Raw genomic sequence first — 12916 nt, 5'->3', positions numbered from 1 at the left:
AAGAACAAAGAGTATACAATCCAAAGTCTCAACAAAATAGAAGTATCACAATTATAGTATCTGGTCCAATAGTAAATATACATCACTGGGTATACAAAAAGTAGATACAATGGTAGTCTCTCTATACATAGGGACATCACCCTCGGCCGTAGCCCGAGTAGCAAGGTGATCGACTAGCATGCTCCTAGCAATGTCTAGCTAGACGCGACTCCCTTGCCACGATCCCTAGCCTCTCCTGTAGATGGCTCTATAAAAATAACCACAAAAAGGGCGTGAGAACTATTAACAATAGTTCCCAGTAGATAAGCCGCCAGCCTCGGTGAATTACACCACTAGGCTCATGATGTACCGAATGAAAATAAAAGCAGTAATTGCATGATATATGTATGATGCTAACAAGTAAAGAGCATGTAATTTGCATGATATAGTTTCAATGCTAAACAATTAATAAATATGTAAGCAACATGCAATAACTTTCCACAGTAATGAGTCAACTGAACAATGAAAGCATAGTAGCTACTATAAGCATGAACATAAATATAAATGTGTAACTAAAAACTGTACACTATATCTGGTGGTCATTCTTTACTGTCCAATGTCCTTTAGCACTTTCCTTTCATTCACAGGGACCTACCCAAGGTAGTCCAGCTTGCGCCGCGCCTAATGGCCCCCTGGTAGTATACACTCCCCACGGCAATCCACTTCGGCACTTAATCCCGCACGGGCGAGCAACTGTCGCGTAGGCCAATTCCGGAGTTCCGGCTTGTAGGGAGCGACCCTCACAAGCATGTGCAAATGAGCACAATGGCAGCAAGCAAATCCATAGCTCAATATGTCTCAGTCATCACTTTCCCAACTTGCAATGTTCTCGCTCTCGATCCTTTGATCGGAATCTCAATATAATAAATATAGACAACAACTAGTATCCACTAGATTAATAAACATGCGAGGTAATGCTAATTTACATATGGCATCGGGATCTTGTCACTATCATGGCACTATAAACATCATAGGCATGTCATTGTTCTATACTTTAGAGTCAAGAAAGTGTCATAAGAATATCATGATTTTCTACTTTCTAGAAACATGATAATTTGTCCATTAATCATTCAACTGAATTAAACATGAAGATAAAGACTTGTATGCATGAATGTTCTCTACTTTATAGAGATTTCAATTCAATTATATATCAACACTATAATATAGTGACTTGTCTCAAGTTCTATATCAACCACAAAAGCACACAACTGTATCAATTCTATAGTATATATAGAACATAGGAGAGCTCCACTTGCTCTGGTTAGGTCAAACCCACCTATTACTAAGCTCCAAATCAGCCCAAAAGAAGTCCCGAATTCAGTTTACTAGGCCTCAACCCTGCTGAAAACATAGCACCAAAACCGCATCGAGGCGGTTACTTAAGAGTCCAAATTCGGCAAATTCTTAATTAGAACAAAGTAGTAACTGGAATCTCTGTTTTGGGCTTACTTACCTCAAGATGAATCTCCTAGAGCACTCACCGGTCAGCCAAAGACAATCCAAGGGTCGATCGCACTCTCGCTGCGAACAATATCAAAACGGCATTAGAATACTTGTATACAAGCTATTATCGTCGAATTCTTGCGGGATTAAATTTCTAACTGAAATTCCTGCTTACCCTTGGTTAGAACACCTTCCAAACTAGTCTCCCTGGTCACCAATTAAGCTCAATTTGGTTCGAGAACCTGCTGCGAAGAGTAAATCCCAAGACTGCATCAATTACGCGATTAACTCGCATATAACTCCAAAATTGAGTCATAAAGAACTAATTATTTCAATCAAGCTTCAAAGTAGTTCATCCCAGGTCAAAGGAGGTTAATTCACAACTAAATAACTCATCTTTAATTGCTGAAACCTCAGTTTAGCACAGCTAGAAGTAAAATCCCGAAGTCAATACTCAATTCAACTAATAACGCGTCGATAGCGGAAAAATTGAGTCGATTACCTTATCGAACATCCAACCAGTGTCCTACTGGTCCAGAGCTGCGAAAAGCTCTCCAAAATACTCCCTCACTCATCCAAGAAGGCTCTGTGATGCTCGCAACCCGCGGAAAACCAACGTTGCGACGAAAACGAGCGAATTCGCCGAATTCTAAGTAGAGAGAGAAAAACCCTAGAGAGAGAGTGGAGAAGGTGAAAGAACCTTTCTCTGAGCTCGACTGCCTTTCAAGATGCTTCAGGAGTCGCACTGGGGGGACATAAGATAGAGATCAAATGTGAAATTATCAAAATAACCTTGTTGCCACGTATCTGCCAATGTGTACCGGTACACGATGATGGCTGTACCGGTACACAATGCAGAAAAATGCTGATTTCGCCAGTTCAATGCACCTTCTTACTTTTTACCCTCCAATCACTCTCCAACTTGTACAAAAACTTATCCAAGTCCTATAGAACATGTAGGATAGTTCCACATTCCATTCCACACACTCGAACTCCGCAATTCGCAAAAGTTCAGTGTATTACAGTTATGCTCTCGTTTAAACACACGCAAGACATGAGCACGAGCCGAGCCTAGTCAGGCTAGGCCGGCAGCGACGCGCGCAGTCCATACACCCGATTTATTTTATTTTATTTTTAATTTTGGCTTTATCTTTATCCTAATCCTAATCTTAATCTGTATCCCGCATAATCTTAAGACTTATCTTGTTCTACACGGATTAGACACGTTGAAACAAGATTCTTGCCTTGGTTATATATATATATATATATATATATATATATATATATATTGGAGGAGGTTGCGTGAGTTCAACCGGAACCTATACATACCTAAGAGCAAAACCCTAGCATCTACCTCGTCTTTTCCTGCTTTCTCATCATTGATCTTTTGCGCCGATTTTCGCTGAGCTTTCTCGTATTTTGCTTGATCTGAAGCTTGTTGGATTCGCCTTGCGCCATCTTGAAAGCGTGCCAACGGAGTGAAATATGGTCGTTGTATCGCTGGAAGTAATTGTTGGAAAGCCTCGTACATTGAGGGGCAATTTCCCTTCTAGGCCAGTGCTCTGCACGCCTCGATCCACAGGCCTTTTCTAATCCTTTTCTTTACAGTATTTCTTATTTATTTTCTTCCTCGGATCTTTTCTAAAACTAATATTAAACTTTCGAATTGTTATTACATAATATTTTAATTAAAGATAGATTTTCCAACATATCCATATTAATAAAATCTAACCGTGTATATGGGCAGATGATTCATTAAGCCCCATTAGGAATTGCATAGAACGCTCTTGTTGTTGATAACCAATGAGAGTTTTGTTGGCCCCACAATTGCAAGTTGGAATGGGACGATAGATTGCCAATTCATCCCAAAGAGATTTGAGTTTGGTGTAGTAAGTAGTTACAGAAGATTGTTTTTGAAGGAGCGAACCGATCTCATGCTGAAGCTGATAGATACGAGGGGCATTTGATTGGGGAAAAGCACTCTTTAAGGTCATTCCAAATCTCATAGGCATATATTGCGCAGGTAGCAAGCTCCTTTGATAAGGAGTTGAGAATCCATGAAGAAATCATGTTGTTGCAACATATCCATGCTACAAAAGTTGGATCACTACTTGGTGGCTTCGCAATTGATCCGTCAATGAACGCAAATTTATTTTTAGTACTCAAGGCCATTAACATTGCCCCGCTCCAAGTTGCAAAATCTCGCCATTAAGTGGTTGAGATACCAAAGATGTTCCTGGATTATCAGAGTAATTAACGAAGATAAAAAGGACTTGTAATATCATCTACCTTAGCATTGGAGGAAGTATTTTTGTGCTCCATTATAGTGGATTACATAAAGGCAATTGAAGAAGAGATGAGAAAGTAAAACAGTGTGGAACTTTGCTTTGATACCACGTGAAAATTGAAAAAAAAAATAGAAGCTTGATTGGAAAGAGGCAAAAAGACTTAATTATTCATTCATATACATGAATTTATATATATTGGAGTATGACAACTCGTGTAGTTGCAACAAATACTCAAAACTAATTGACCCTAACTTATCTCAACAGATGAGAGATTAAGTTAATATATCTTATCCATTCTCGACAGCTCCCTCTACAATCCTTTTAAGGCCGTCATTTTGCAACTTTGACCCATCTAATGGCCAAGTTGTACAAATTGTCTCATCAATTCTTTTCTTTGTTTTAAACGTACTAAAGATCAAAAATATTGATAAACTATTTTGGCCATAGAAATTGGAGGGTTGCTATTCGACTCCTCAAGGTTGTAGACTCGGCATATATTTCTCAATAAATAAATTATCTTATACGTGAAGTTTGCATTTCTACCATAACCATTCTTAGATCATCCAAATGCGAAAATTAAATTTAAAACGTACAGTCATGAAAATGGAATATTCTCTTAACAATGCATAGATTATTACTATATAACTTATTATAATATCTAAATGGAGCCTGAAATCAAAAGATCGATAAAAGCTCTGGACTGCCCGTAGAAGTGAAAGTCCCTTGACTGCTTCCTGCCAAAGTAAGACAGAGGCAGCTCGTCCTTTTATTTTAAGAGGGTCTCTATCCAAACAGCAAGAAGATTTGGATTTTTAATTTACTCTTGATTATTGAAAGCCTTATTATTTTACATAGTTAATGAAGCCGCCAAACTCTTTTTCCTTCGCCTCTAAAACAGTCAATAATCAGAAGAAGAGCTGAAAAGGGAAGATGATAAGAGAGGAGGAGGAGGATTACACGTTATTTAAGTGCATGCCAACACGAAATAGAGTAGTAGTAGTAGTAGTAGGAAAGAAGGAAAGCGAACCACAACAAATTAAGCGCAAATCCAGTTTCTGGGCGGACCCTCCATTATAATATATATCAACTTAACACAATTTTCGACATATAAACACATGGATACATCATCCACTGTACTCACTGTAGCAGAAGAGCTTCCAGCTCCTCCATTCATTCAAGATCCTTTTCTTAAGCTAGCTTCTTTCACATCTTATAGAGCGAGATCGAGCCATAAATTAAGAAAACCAACAAACACCAGCCTTGATTTCTTCTAAATGCTTCCTTCCATGTAATAAAGAAAACCTTATCATGTTCTATATATATTACTTATAAATAATAATAATAATATTATACCCAACTTTTAACTTCATCAAGACAGAAGATGTTCAAAGAAAGACGGAAAAGAGATTTAAGGATGAAGAAGAGAAATGGAAAAGAAACGAAGAAGAAGAAGATTAACCACCCAGATTCCCACTGTATATTCAGAAGCCCCCTTCTTCTCCCTTTGCCGAGATTTAAAAAAGAGAAGCCGAAGAAGAAGAAGAAGAAGAAGAAGAAGAGGAGATAGATCATAGAGAGAAGAAGAGCTACCATCTAATAATATCCAGCACTCATTTAAACTCATCCCCGCTTGATTGATTAATTGGTTCACATGAGGGAGCAGCTGTTGGGGTTCTCATCGCTGAACATGTTGGAGTAGTGCTCGCCGCGCTGATGGGGCGGCGGCGGCATCATGTACGGCGCCCGACCGTAACCATAGCCCATGGGCGGCGGCGGCAGGTACCCCATGCTGTTCATCATCATCTGCTGCTGCTGCTGCTGCTGCTGCTGCATCAGCGCGGCCATGTACTGCTGGTAGGGGTTCATCTCGGGTGCCGCCGCCGCTGCCGCCATCCGGGGCTGGTAGTAGCCTGCGGGCACGGCCCCAGCCGGGAGGCCCTGGACGGCGGCGGGGATGCTGCTCCCCATGGGCCCCGCATTCATGCCCATCGGATGCTGCTGGCCCATGCCTGCAGGGAAGCCTTGACCACCACCCATGTTCGCCATCATGTTGGGGTTGGGATGGGGATGGGGATGGGGATGGGTGTGGCCCCCCACTCCCATTGCCACTCCCACTCCCACTCCCACTCCATCATTATTCTTCCCACCAACACCTCCCCCACCCCCCTTCTTCCCCCCACTACTACTATTAATGTTGTTGTTGTTGTTGTTGTTATTATTATTATTATTATTAGGATTATTATTAGGATTGGTGTGACCGCCATTTCCACTGGGAGCACCCTTTCCATTATTATTCCCCCCTCCTCCATTTTTAACATCAAAAGCCCCACCACCATTTTTACCGCCCCCGCCGCCGCCCTTCTTGCCAGCCCCACTCGCATTATTAACCCCATTACCGCCCTTACCCTGCACCAGAACCTCGACGCCCCCTTTCTTACTGCTACTGCCGCCGCCGTTACCGCCCTTCCCGTTCCCACCGCCCTGCACGTTATTTGCGGGCTTCATCATCATCTTCGGATCGTCGCAGAAATCGTCACCGAGACCATCAATGTAGTCGAATTCGTCGTCATCGTCGTCAAAGTCGTCAAAGTCGTCATAATCGTCGTCGTCGTCGTCGTAGTCGCTGCCATCGTCGACGTCAGCGAACTTGACGGTCTTGGGGTCCTTCTGGAAGGGGAGCTTGAGGTCCTTCAGCTGGGGAAGCTTCAGATCCTTGAAGCCCTTCATCTGCATCTGCTGCTGCAGCTGCTGCAGCTGCTGCGGTGTCGGCTGCAGAAGCCCCAGCCCCTTAGGGTTCTGCTCTTTCCCTCCCCCGCCCCCCTTCTGACCCTGACCCCCCTTTCCGTTCCCGTTGCCGTTGCCGTTGCCGTTATTATTATCTTTATGCTGCCCCTTCCCTCCATTGTTTTCCAGGCCGAGCTTCTGGAGCTGGTTGGTGAGGCTGCCGCCGCCGCCTTTTGAGCTCCCCCAGAGCTCTGCATGTTTCCCAGCCTTGTTGAGCTTCTTGATGATGGTGGCCGCATCCGCAATGCCTGAGACAGTCACCTTCCCCTGCTCCGCATCTATGTTGGTGGTGCAAACCCCTGAAGCCAAACAACAACAACAACAACAAGCAGCAAAAGAGATCTAGGAGTCATTACATTAGAACGAAAGAAACACACACCACTCGGATTCCTCGGTTTTTCTTTTTTTTAAAGATTAATAAAAGAAGACGTATGTATGTATGTATGTATGTATGGTGGATTCAATTTTTAGATCTCTAGAGAGAAACTAGAAAAGAGAGGATGGATCCATACCATCAATTTTGTGCAGCAGCTTCTTCACCTTCTTCTTGCACCCATCACAGTGAATGTTCACCTTAAGAACACAAGTCTACAAATATATTTTTGGAGAAACAAGTAGAAAAAACAAAGAAACCAAAAATTAGTAGACGGAAACCAAACTAACAATAAAATAAAATAAACAGAGATATCTTTCAGAGTAAGAAAGTAAACGATTTCTTATGAGGGGTAACTAAAACTTCACGAGAAGGAAAACTAATAAAAATAAATGTAAGCGCCATTAATGGAGAAAATGTTGCACATTTTATGGTGTTGAGTGTAAATGAAGCAAAAAGGAATATATATATATATATATATATATATATATATATATAAAAAAAAGAGGAAGGGAAAGATGGTACCTGTAGCTTGAACTCACTATCTTCTTTCTTACTCATTCCTCCTAAGCCACCAAGGAGACCAACCCGACCAATTTATATTCACTCTCAAAACAAGCAAAAGCTTCACAGATCTGAGTGCCACCAAGTCTCAAAATCAGAGGGAAATGGTACCCAAGATGCAGAAAAAACCACCAAACAGAACCCCTTGTTGGGTTTTCAGAGGAGCTCAAGTGATGAACCACAGAGAGAGATTGTTCTTGTTCTTGTTCTTGTCCTAGAGAGAGAGAGAGAGAGAGAGAGAGATGTTACAGAGAGAGAGAGAGTGTGTGTGTGTTTGTGTGTGTGTGTGTGAGAGGAGGCGTAGTTTTGTGTTGAAGATAAGTAAAGCTTAACCTTTGGGGCCCTAGCTTAAGAGAGAAATGTGATGATGGTGAGGAAAGAAAGGATTAGAAGAAGACGGGGGGGGGGCGGGGGGGTTGCAGGAGCTTTCGCAAGGGCAGAGCCTGCTCTAGCTTCTTTGTTTTCTCTCTTTTGCCCTTTATTGTGCTGCTTTTTTTATTTTTTTAAAAAATTTATTTTCTCGTTTTGCTACACTACAATGGTGCTTTTATTCCTCCCCCCTCCTCGATTTCTTTTTTGGGTGGGAAAAAAAGAAAAAGAAAAAAAAAAGAAAAGAAAAGAAAAGAAAGATAAAGGACTTCATGTTCTTTTGCATACCCCTCGGTAACTCGCTATTTACATTGACACCCCTCTAGGAAAGTAAATCTTACGCGAGATGCTCTCCATGGTTCTTCCAATCCAATTCCAATGAATGTAATAACAGGCAGAAAAGTACTCCAACCGCTTAGATATAGGCCTCCTGCGGGAGATATATAGTTCTTTTATTATATTCTCTTTTATAATTTTTTTTTTCAATTGAGACCTCTTAAACTTTAATATTTTATTTTTCACCCGCACAACTTTTTTTTTATTTGTTTAACTGTTCTGATTGTCCGCTCAAGTTATGAATTTTATTAGAAAATCTTCCCGACAACTAATAGCTAATAGCTAATAGCTAGTAAAAATATTAACAATACCCAATTACTATTACTAATTTAATTGAGGGAAAAACAAAAAACAAAACAGTAACTCAAAATTTTAAAAGAAATAATAAAAAAATTTATTATGTGGCTTGTGGCACAGAAAAGGCCAAATAATTAATGTTATGTTAACAATAATAATGTGTAGCACACATGCACTATAATAATAGTGTGAAAGGGGGCGGAGGTGGAGGAGGAGTATGCGGTGACGGTACTGTAGAACGCAGCGAAAGTATTCATTCGTACTTTTTTGCAGAAGCGATTCGCGTTACAATGCGATGAATCCGGATCGACGAGGTTGATTCACGTGTCCTTTGATCGTTCTTGATTAAATCTTCTTACGTTCCAAACTCGCGATGGATCGAATTACAAACGAGCACGATCACAAATTCACCGTTCAAATCCCTCTTAGAATAATAGGTTAGAATAATAGGTTGATGGAGGATATGGTTTCTCTCTTTCGTTTTTTTTTTTTTCTTTTTTTTTTCATTCTTGTTGTTTTTTTTTTATATGGGATCGCCCGCATATTTATAAGGAATTCTAAAATCCTAATAACGTTAGAGATAAGGTCAAATCGGTTATTAATTGTTATCCTAATATGAGTAGGATTTATTTCTAACTAACTTTCAAATTTAAAAGTAAGATTAATTCTAATCCAATTAAATAATATAATACTCGCCGGATCGAACCCGCTTATGGACGTATCCGATTCGATTTAACCGAATGCCAACAGGTACAGTTGCTAGCTAGTAAAAGGAAGAAGGAAACGGTACAGTTAGTAGCTAGTAAAAAGAAAGAAAGAAAGATAGAAAGAAATACAAATGGGAGCGAAAATCCCGAGACATAGTAAACAGCGATATATACGTTTTTATTTTATTTTAGTTTATTACCCTCCCCTTTAATCATCATGCAATGCGTGCTGTGTCCAAAGTCTCAAGTGAGAGGCACTTTGGATTCAGGAAACATGGAAATGTATTATTATATGTATGGTGGTATTAAGCGGTGCTGCTGAATTCAGGGAGGGAAGTGGCGCTGAGCTCACTGCAGGAGGGTAACATTTAAATCCAGCTATAATAATATAGATATATACTAATAATAATAATAATAATAATAATAATAATAATAATAATAATAGTAAGAGCAATGCTAATTAGTTGTGCATCTATAGAAAATAAGTTTACATTTTTTTTCAAATGGAGAGTTTATAGTAGATCCCTATTTTATCATTTTTTACTACTAAAAATTTAAAAATTTTCTAAACGCTAGAATAATGTGTACATAAAATAAAATTTAGGGCATGTCTTTTTTGAATTGAAATCAAACTCGGTGAATGTATTTTATGACATACACGATTTAAATAAGAAAAAATCCAATATTTTACAATTAAAACTGGTCCTTTTTATATGTTTGAAGAATATCTTGAGCTATTTGATGCCTACGATATATATTTCTCAAATACAGAATTTTTTACTCATACTTCTTTTCGATATGATAGATCATATGCATCCGATCAAAATTTAATTTTGGATTAACTTTTAGTTAGCCCCTAACGCAATCAAAAAAATAATTACAATTAAAATTTTTCATTTTTTTAATTTTGAAATTTTTTAGATCTTTAGAATTTTTCTTTATTTTTAAAATTTTTAGAATTTTTTTATAAGAAAAAAAAACATAAAAATTAGGAATATAATTTTGAAAAACATTAAATTAGGATTGAATATATTTGTATTAGAAAAATTGCTAAAATCTTGAAATTTAATTTAGAGTACTGAATTCGAATTTTTTTACTTTTATTAGAAATAGGACTCAAAACTTATTGCAAAAATAGAATTTTGAAGTTTATTAATTTTCTGTTCTCTCTCGGAAGAGATCGTTTATTCCTCTCTCATCCTTGTGCTTCTTCATTTTATTAATCATGTGGCTTTTGGTCATGCGCTAGTCTTCCTTGAGTTATTATATATTGAGTAGTGCTACTGGTACAACCCATCTTGGGTTGTACATCCTACAACTATCCTATCCAACGGCTGATATTAGTTAGCTTTTGAAAAAAAAAAAAAATCAATGTTATCTTCACTCCCATTTTCTTCCTCCTCACCCTTTCCCCCCCTTTTTTATTCTCTCTCCTCTTTTCCAGCTCCTGCGGGTAAGAGAGAGAGAGGGCTGAGCGATAGAGCGAGAGAGAGAAGATCTCGAGCGAGAGAGGGGCGCCTCACTCCCCTTTTCTGGCGCCTGCGAGCTAGAGAGAGAGAGGCCTGCGAGCGATAGAGCGAGAGAGAGGAGAGCTTGAGCGAGACAGAGGCGACCTCCGCGAGAGAAAGCGAGAGCGAGAGTGTCATGCCCCGGGACCGATACCAATTTGGGCAGGCCCGAGCACGTCAAACAGACGTCGAACGGACATAGTTTCCCCTGTCCGCCCAAGGCTCATCACATGTACATTTTCAAACAAGAAGTGCACTAGTGGAAACATACAAATACGGCTTACACGAGGGTAAGCAATAGCTATGAGTGAGAGAAAGGAAACTAAACATTCATTTGTACTATGATTCAATTTAGATCACATACATTAAGTCCAACTTGTACATTTTCAAATTCCTTACATTTCATTACATCATTTCTTTCTTACATTACATTTACCTCAAAAGAGAGCTTTATATTCTTTTTTTTACATCATTTATCATCAAATACAAAAGACAATCATAGGGTACTCTACTACAAAATGTAAACCAAGCACTGGTAGCCTCTGACTATGGTGCGATACCTTTACCGCGGTCGCTCGCCGGCTCGCTCGGTTCCGGCTCTGTGGAATAGTGGGGTGAGAACTACAACAAAGTTCCCAGTGGGTTCGGCCTCAATCTTACCGACTTTCCCACTAGAACTAACTCAGGCATAATAGAAAGGAAAAGCTGCATATAGTAACCAATCTATAATATGATGCTAATATGCCTAAACAATAAGCAGAAAACATGCTCAACATTAACATATGCAGATTATGCAAGTTCTTTTGTTCTTTACACTTTACATTTTGTCTCTGTTCTTTGTTCTTTAATCTCAAGGCTAACCCGGGGGTTTCGCCACATTAACTTGCTTCACATTAAGTCCATCATCGCGGGCCCTCAGCTTCCTCCCACTAAGACCGTCCTTCGGGTTTACTCCAACCCGTGATGCAAAAACTCCGGTTCGCATCGCCCGAGGGGGAGCGACCGCCCTCGAGCACGGAACTCATAGCAAGCATAATCGAATCCTTAACTCAAAGGATTGTATGTTCAATCTTGACTTTACACTAACTCTAGTGTTCTTTACATCACTTTATGTTGCTACTCTAGCAATTATTGTTCTTTACCTTTCTTTACTTATGCTAACTCTAGCAATCATGTTCTTTACCTTTCTTTATTTTTGCTAACTCTAGCAATCATTGTTCTTTACGCCCCATTTTGTTTTCATTTTAGTCATTATCATCATTCTTTATATTACACTGATTCTTTACCTCACACTACCTCTAGTGTCATTTTACTTTACGTTATCAAATGCCACTCGATCTATGTCTCATGGTGTCACTCTGTTCTTTCGCCTCACTTTGGTTCTCACATTTTCTCTCATGCATACACCTATAGGGTTTTCGACATTCATAAGGTTCTTAATCATCACATTACGCAAGTTGCACTCACAATCATGCGACATCACATTTTTATCGTTGCTTTACCCTAAAATGCATGCAACAATGTATATACATATGCTCAATTGAATGACACATTAGGCATAGAGAGAAGTTCAACGAGTTTGAAAAGAACCACCCACCTCGTAGGTTCTTAAAGGTGCTCCGACGATTTTCTTGTGATTTTTAGGCTTCTCGTTCTTTACCTACGGCAAAACGAAGCCAATTTAGGCTATTTTGCCCATAACTTTTCATAGTCTTTTCGTAACGCTAATCCGAGCGCACCAACGCGTCGGAAATACCCCCAATTAGGTTTCTAGAGGGTCAATTTCACTTAGAAATCCCCATGAGCAAAAGCCCCAATTCGGGTGCCCTAGCTCCATAGCATAAGAAAACCTAGGATTTGATCTCATTGGGAAGCAAAAGTAGCTTCATTCTACTCTAGGAAGTCCATCAAAACCATCTTTAGTTCAATCCAAACCCTAGTTTGGATTCTACCATGAGAGGGGTCAAGCTCACCTTCAAGCTTCACCCACTACACTCATGCCATGATCTTGATCTCAAAAGAAGCGAAAAAGAAAGCTTCAAATACTCTAAAGGTTCTATAAAAACCATTCTTAGCGTAATCCAAGCCCTAGTTTTGAATTTACCATGAGAAGGGGCAAGACTTAGCTCTAAGCTTGCTCCTTTTCCAAGCTAGAGAAGGAGAGGAGAGAGTTGCTTCAACTCTTCTTCTTATTCTCCACCTTATTTT

General features: G+C 39.6%; 1 protein-coding gene and 1 long non-coding RNA gene across 6 annotated transcripts; both read right to left on the bottom strand.

Moving 5' to 3' along the window:
* Nucleotides 1-209: 209 nt before the first annotated feature.
* LOC109706259 lies at nucleotides 210-3070 on the bottom strand. 5 transcript variants are annotated; one of them, XR_002215130.1, is made up of 4 exons: nucleotides 1985-3070; nucleotides 1658-1727; nucleotides 1493-1560; nucleotides 210-247 (listed from the first exon to the last, which is right to left on the bottom strand). It is a non-coding gene; the product is annotated as an uncharacterized LOC109706259 (long non-coding RNA). The 5 variants fall into 5 exon arrangements; XR_002215132.1 differs by lacking the exon at nucleotides 210-247 and adding an exon at nucleotides 1272-1380; XR_002215133.1 differs by lacking the exon at nucleotides 210-247 and adding an exon at nucleotides 1272-1377.
* Nucleotides 3071-4913: 1843 nt separating this feature from the next.
* LOC109706258 (heavy metal-associated isoprenylated plant protein 32-like) lies at nucleotides 4914-7632 on the bottom strand. The gene is made up of 3 exons (XM_020227051.1): nucleotides 7453-7632; nucleotides 7067-7142; nucleotides 4914-6853 (listed from the first exon to the last, which is right to left on the bottom strand). The coding sequence occupies exons 1-3, from the start codon at nucleotides 7486-7488 to the stop codon at nucleotides 5418-5420; spliced, it is 1548 nt and encodes a 515-aa protein (XP_020082640.1). The 5' UTR covers nucleotides 7489-7632; the 3' UTR covers nucleotides 4914-5417.
* Nucleotides 7633-12916: the final 5284 nt, after the last annotated feature.

This window comes from Ananas comosus, unplaced genomic scaffold (assembly GCF_001540865.1).
Source record: "Ananas comosus cultivar F153 unplaced genomic scaffold, ASM154086v1, whole genome shotgun sequence".
Lineage (NCBI taxonomy): Eukaryota > Viridiplantae > Streptophyta > Magnoliopsida > Poales > Bromeliaceae > Ananas > Ananas comosus.
Note: the sequence above shows the minus strand (reverse complement) of the source record. Positions and strands in the feature narration are given on the sequence as shown.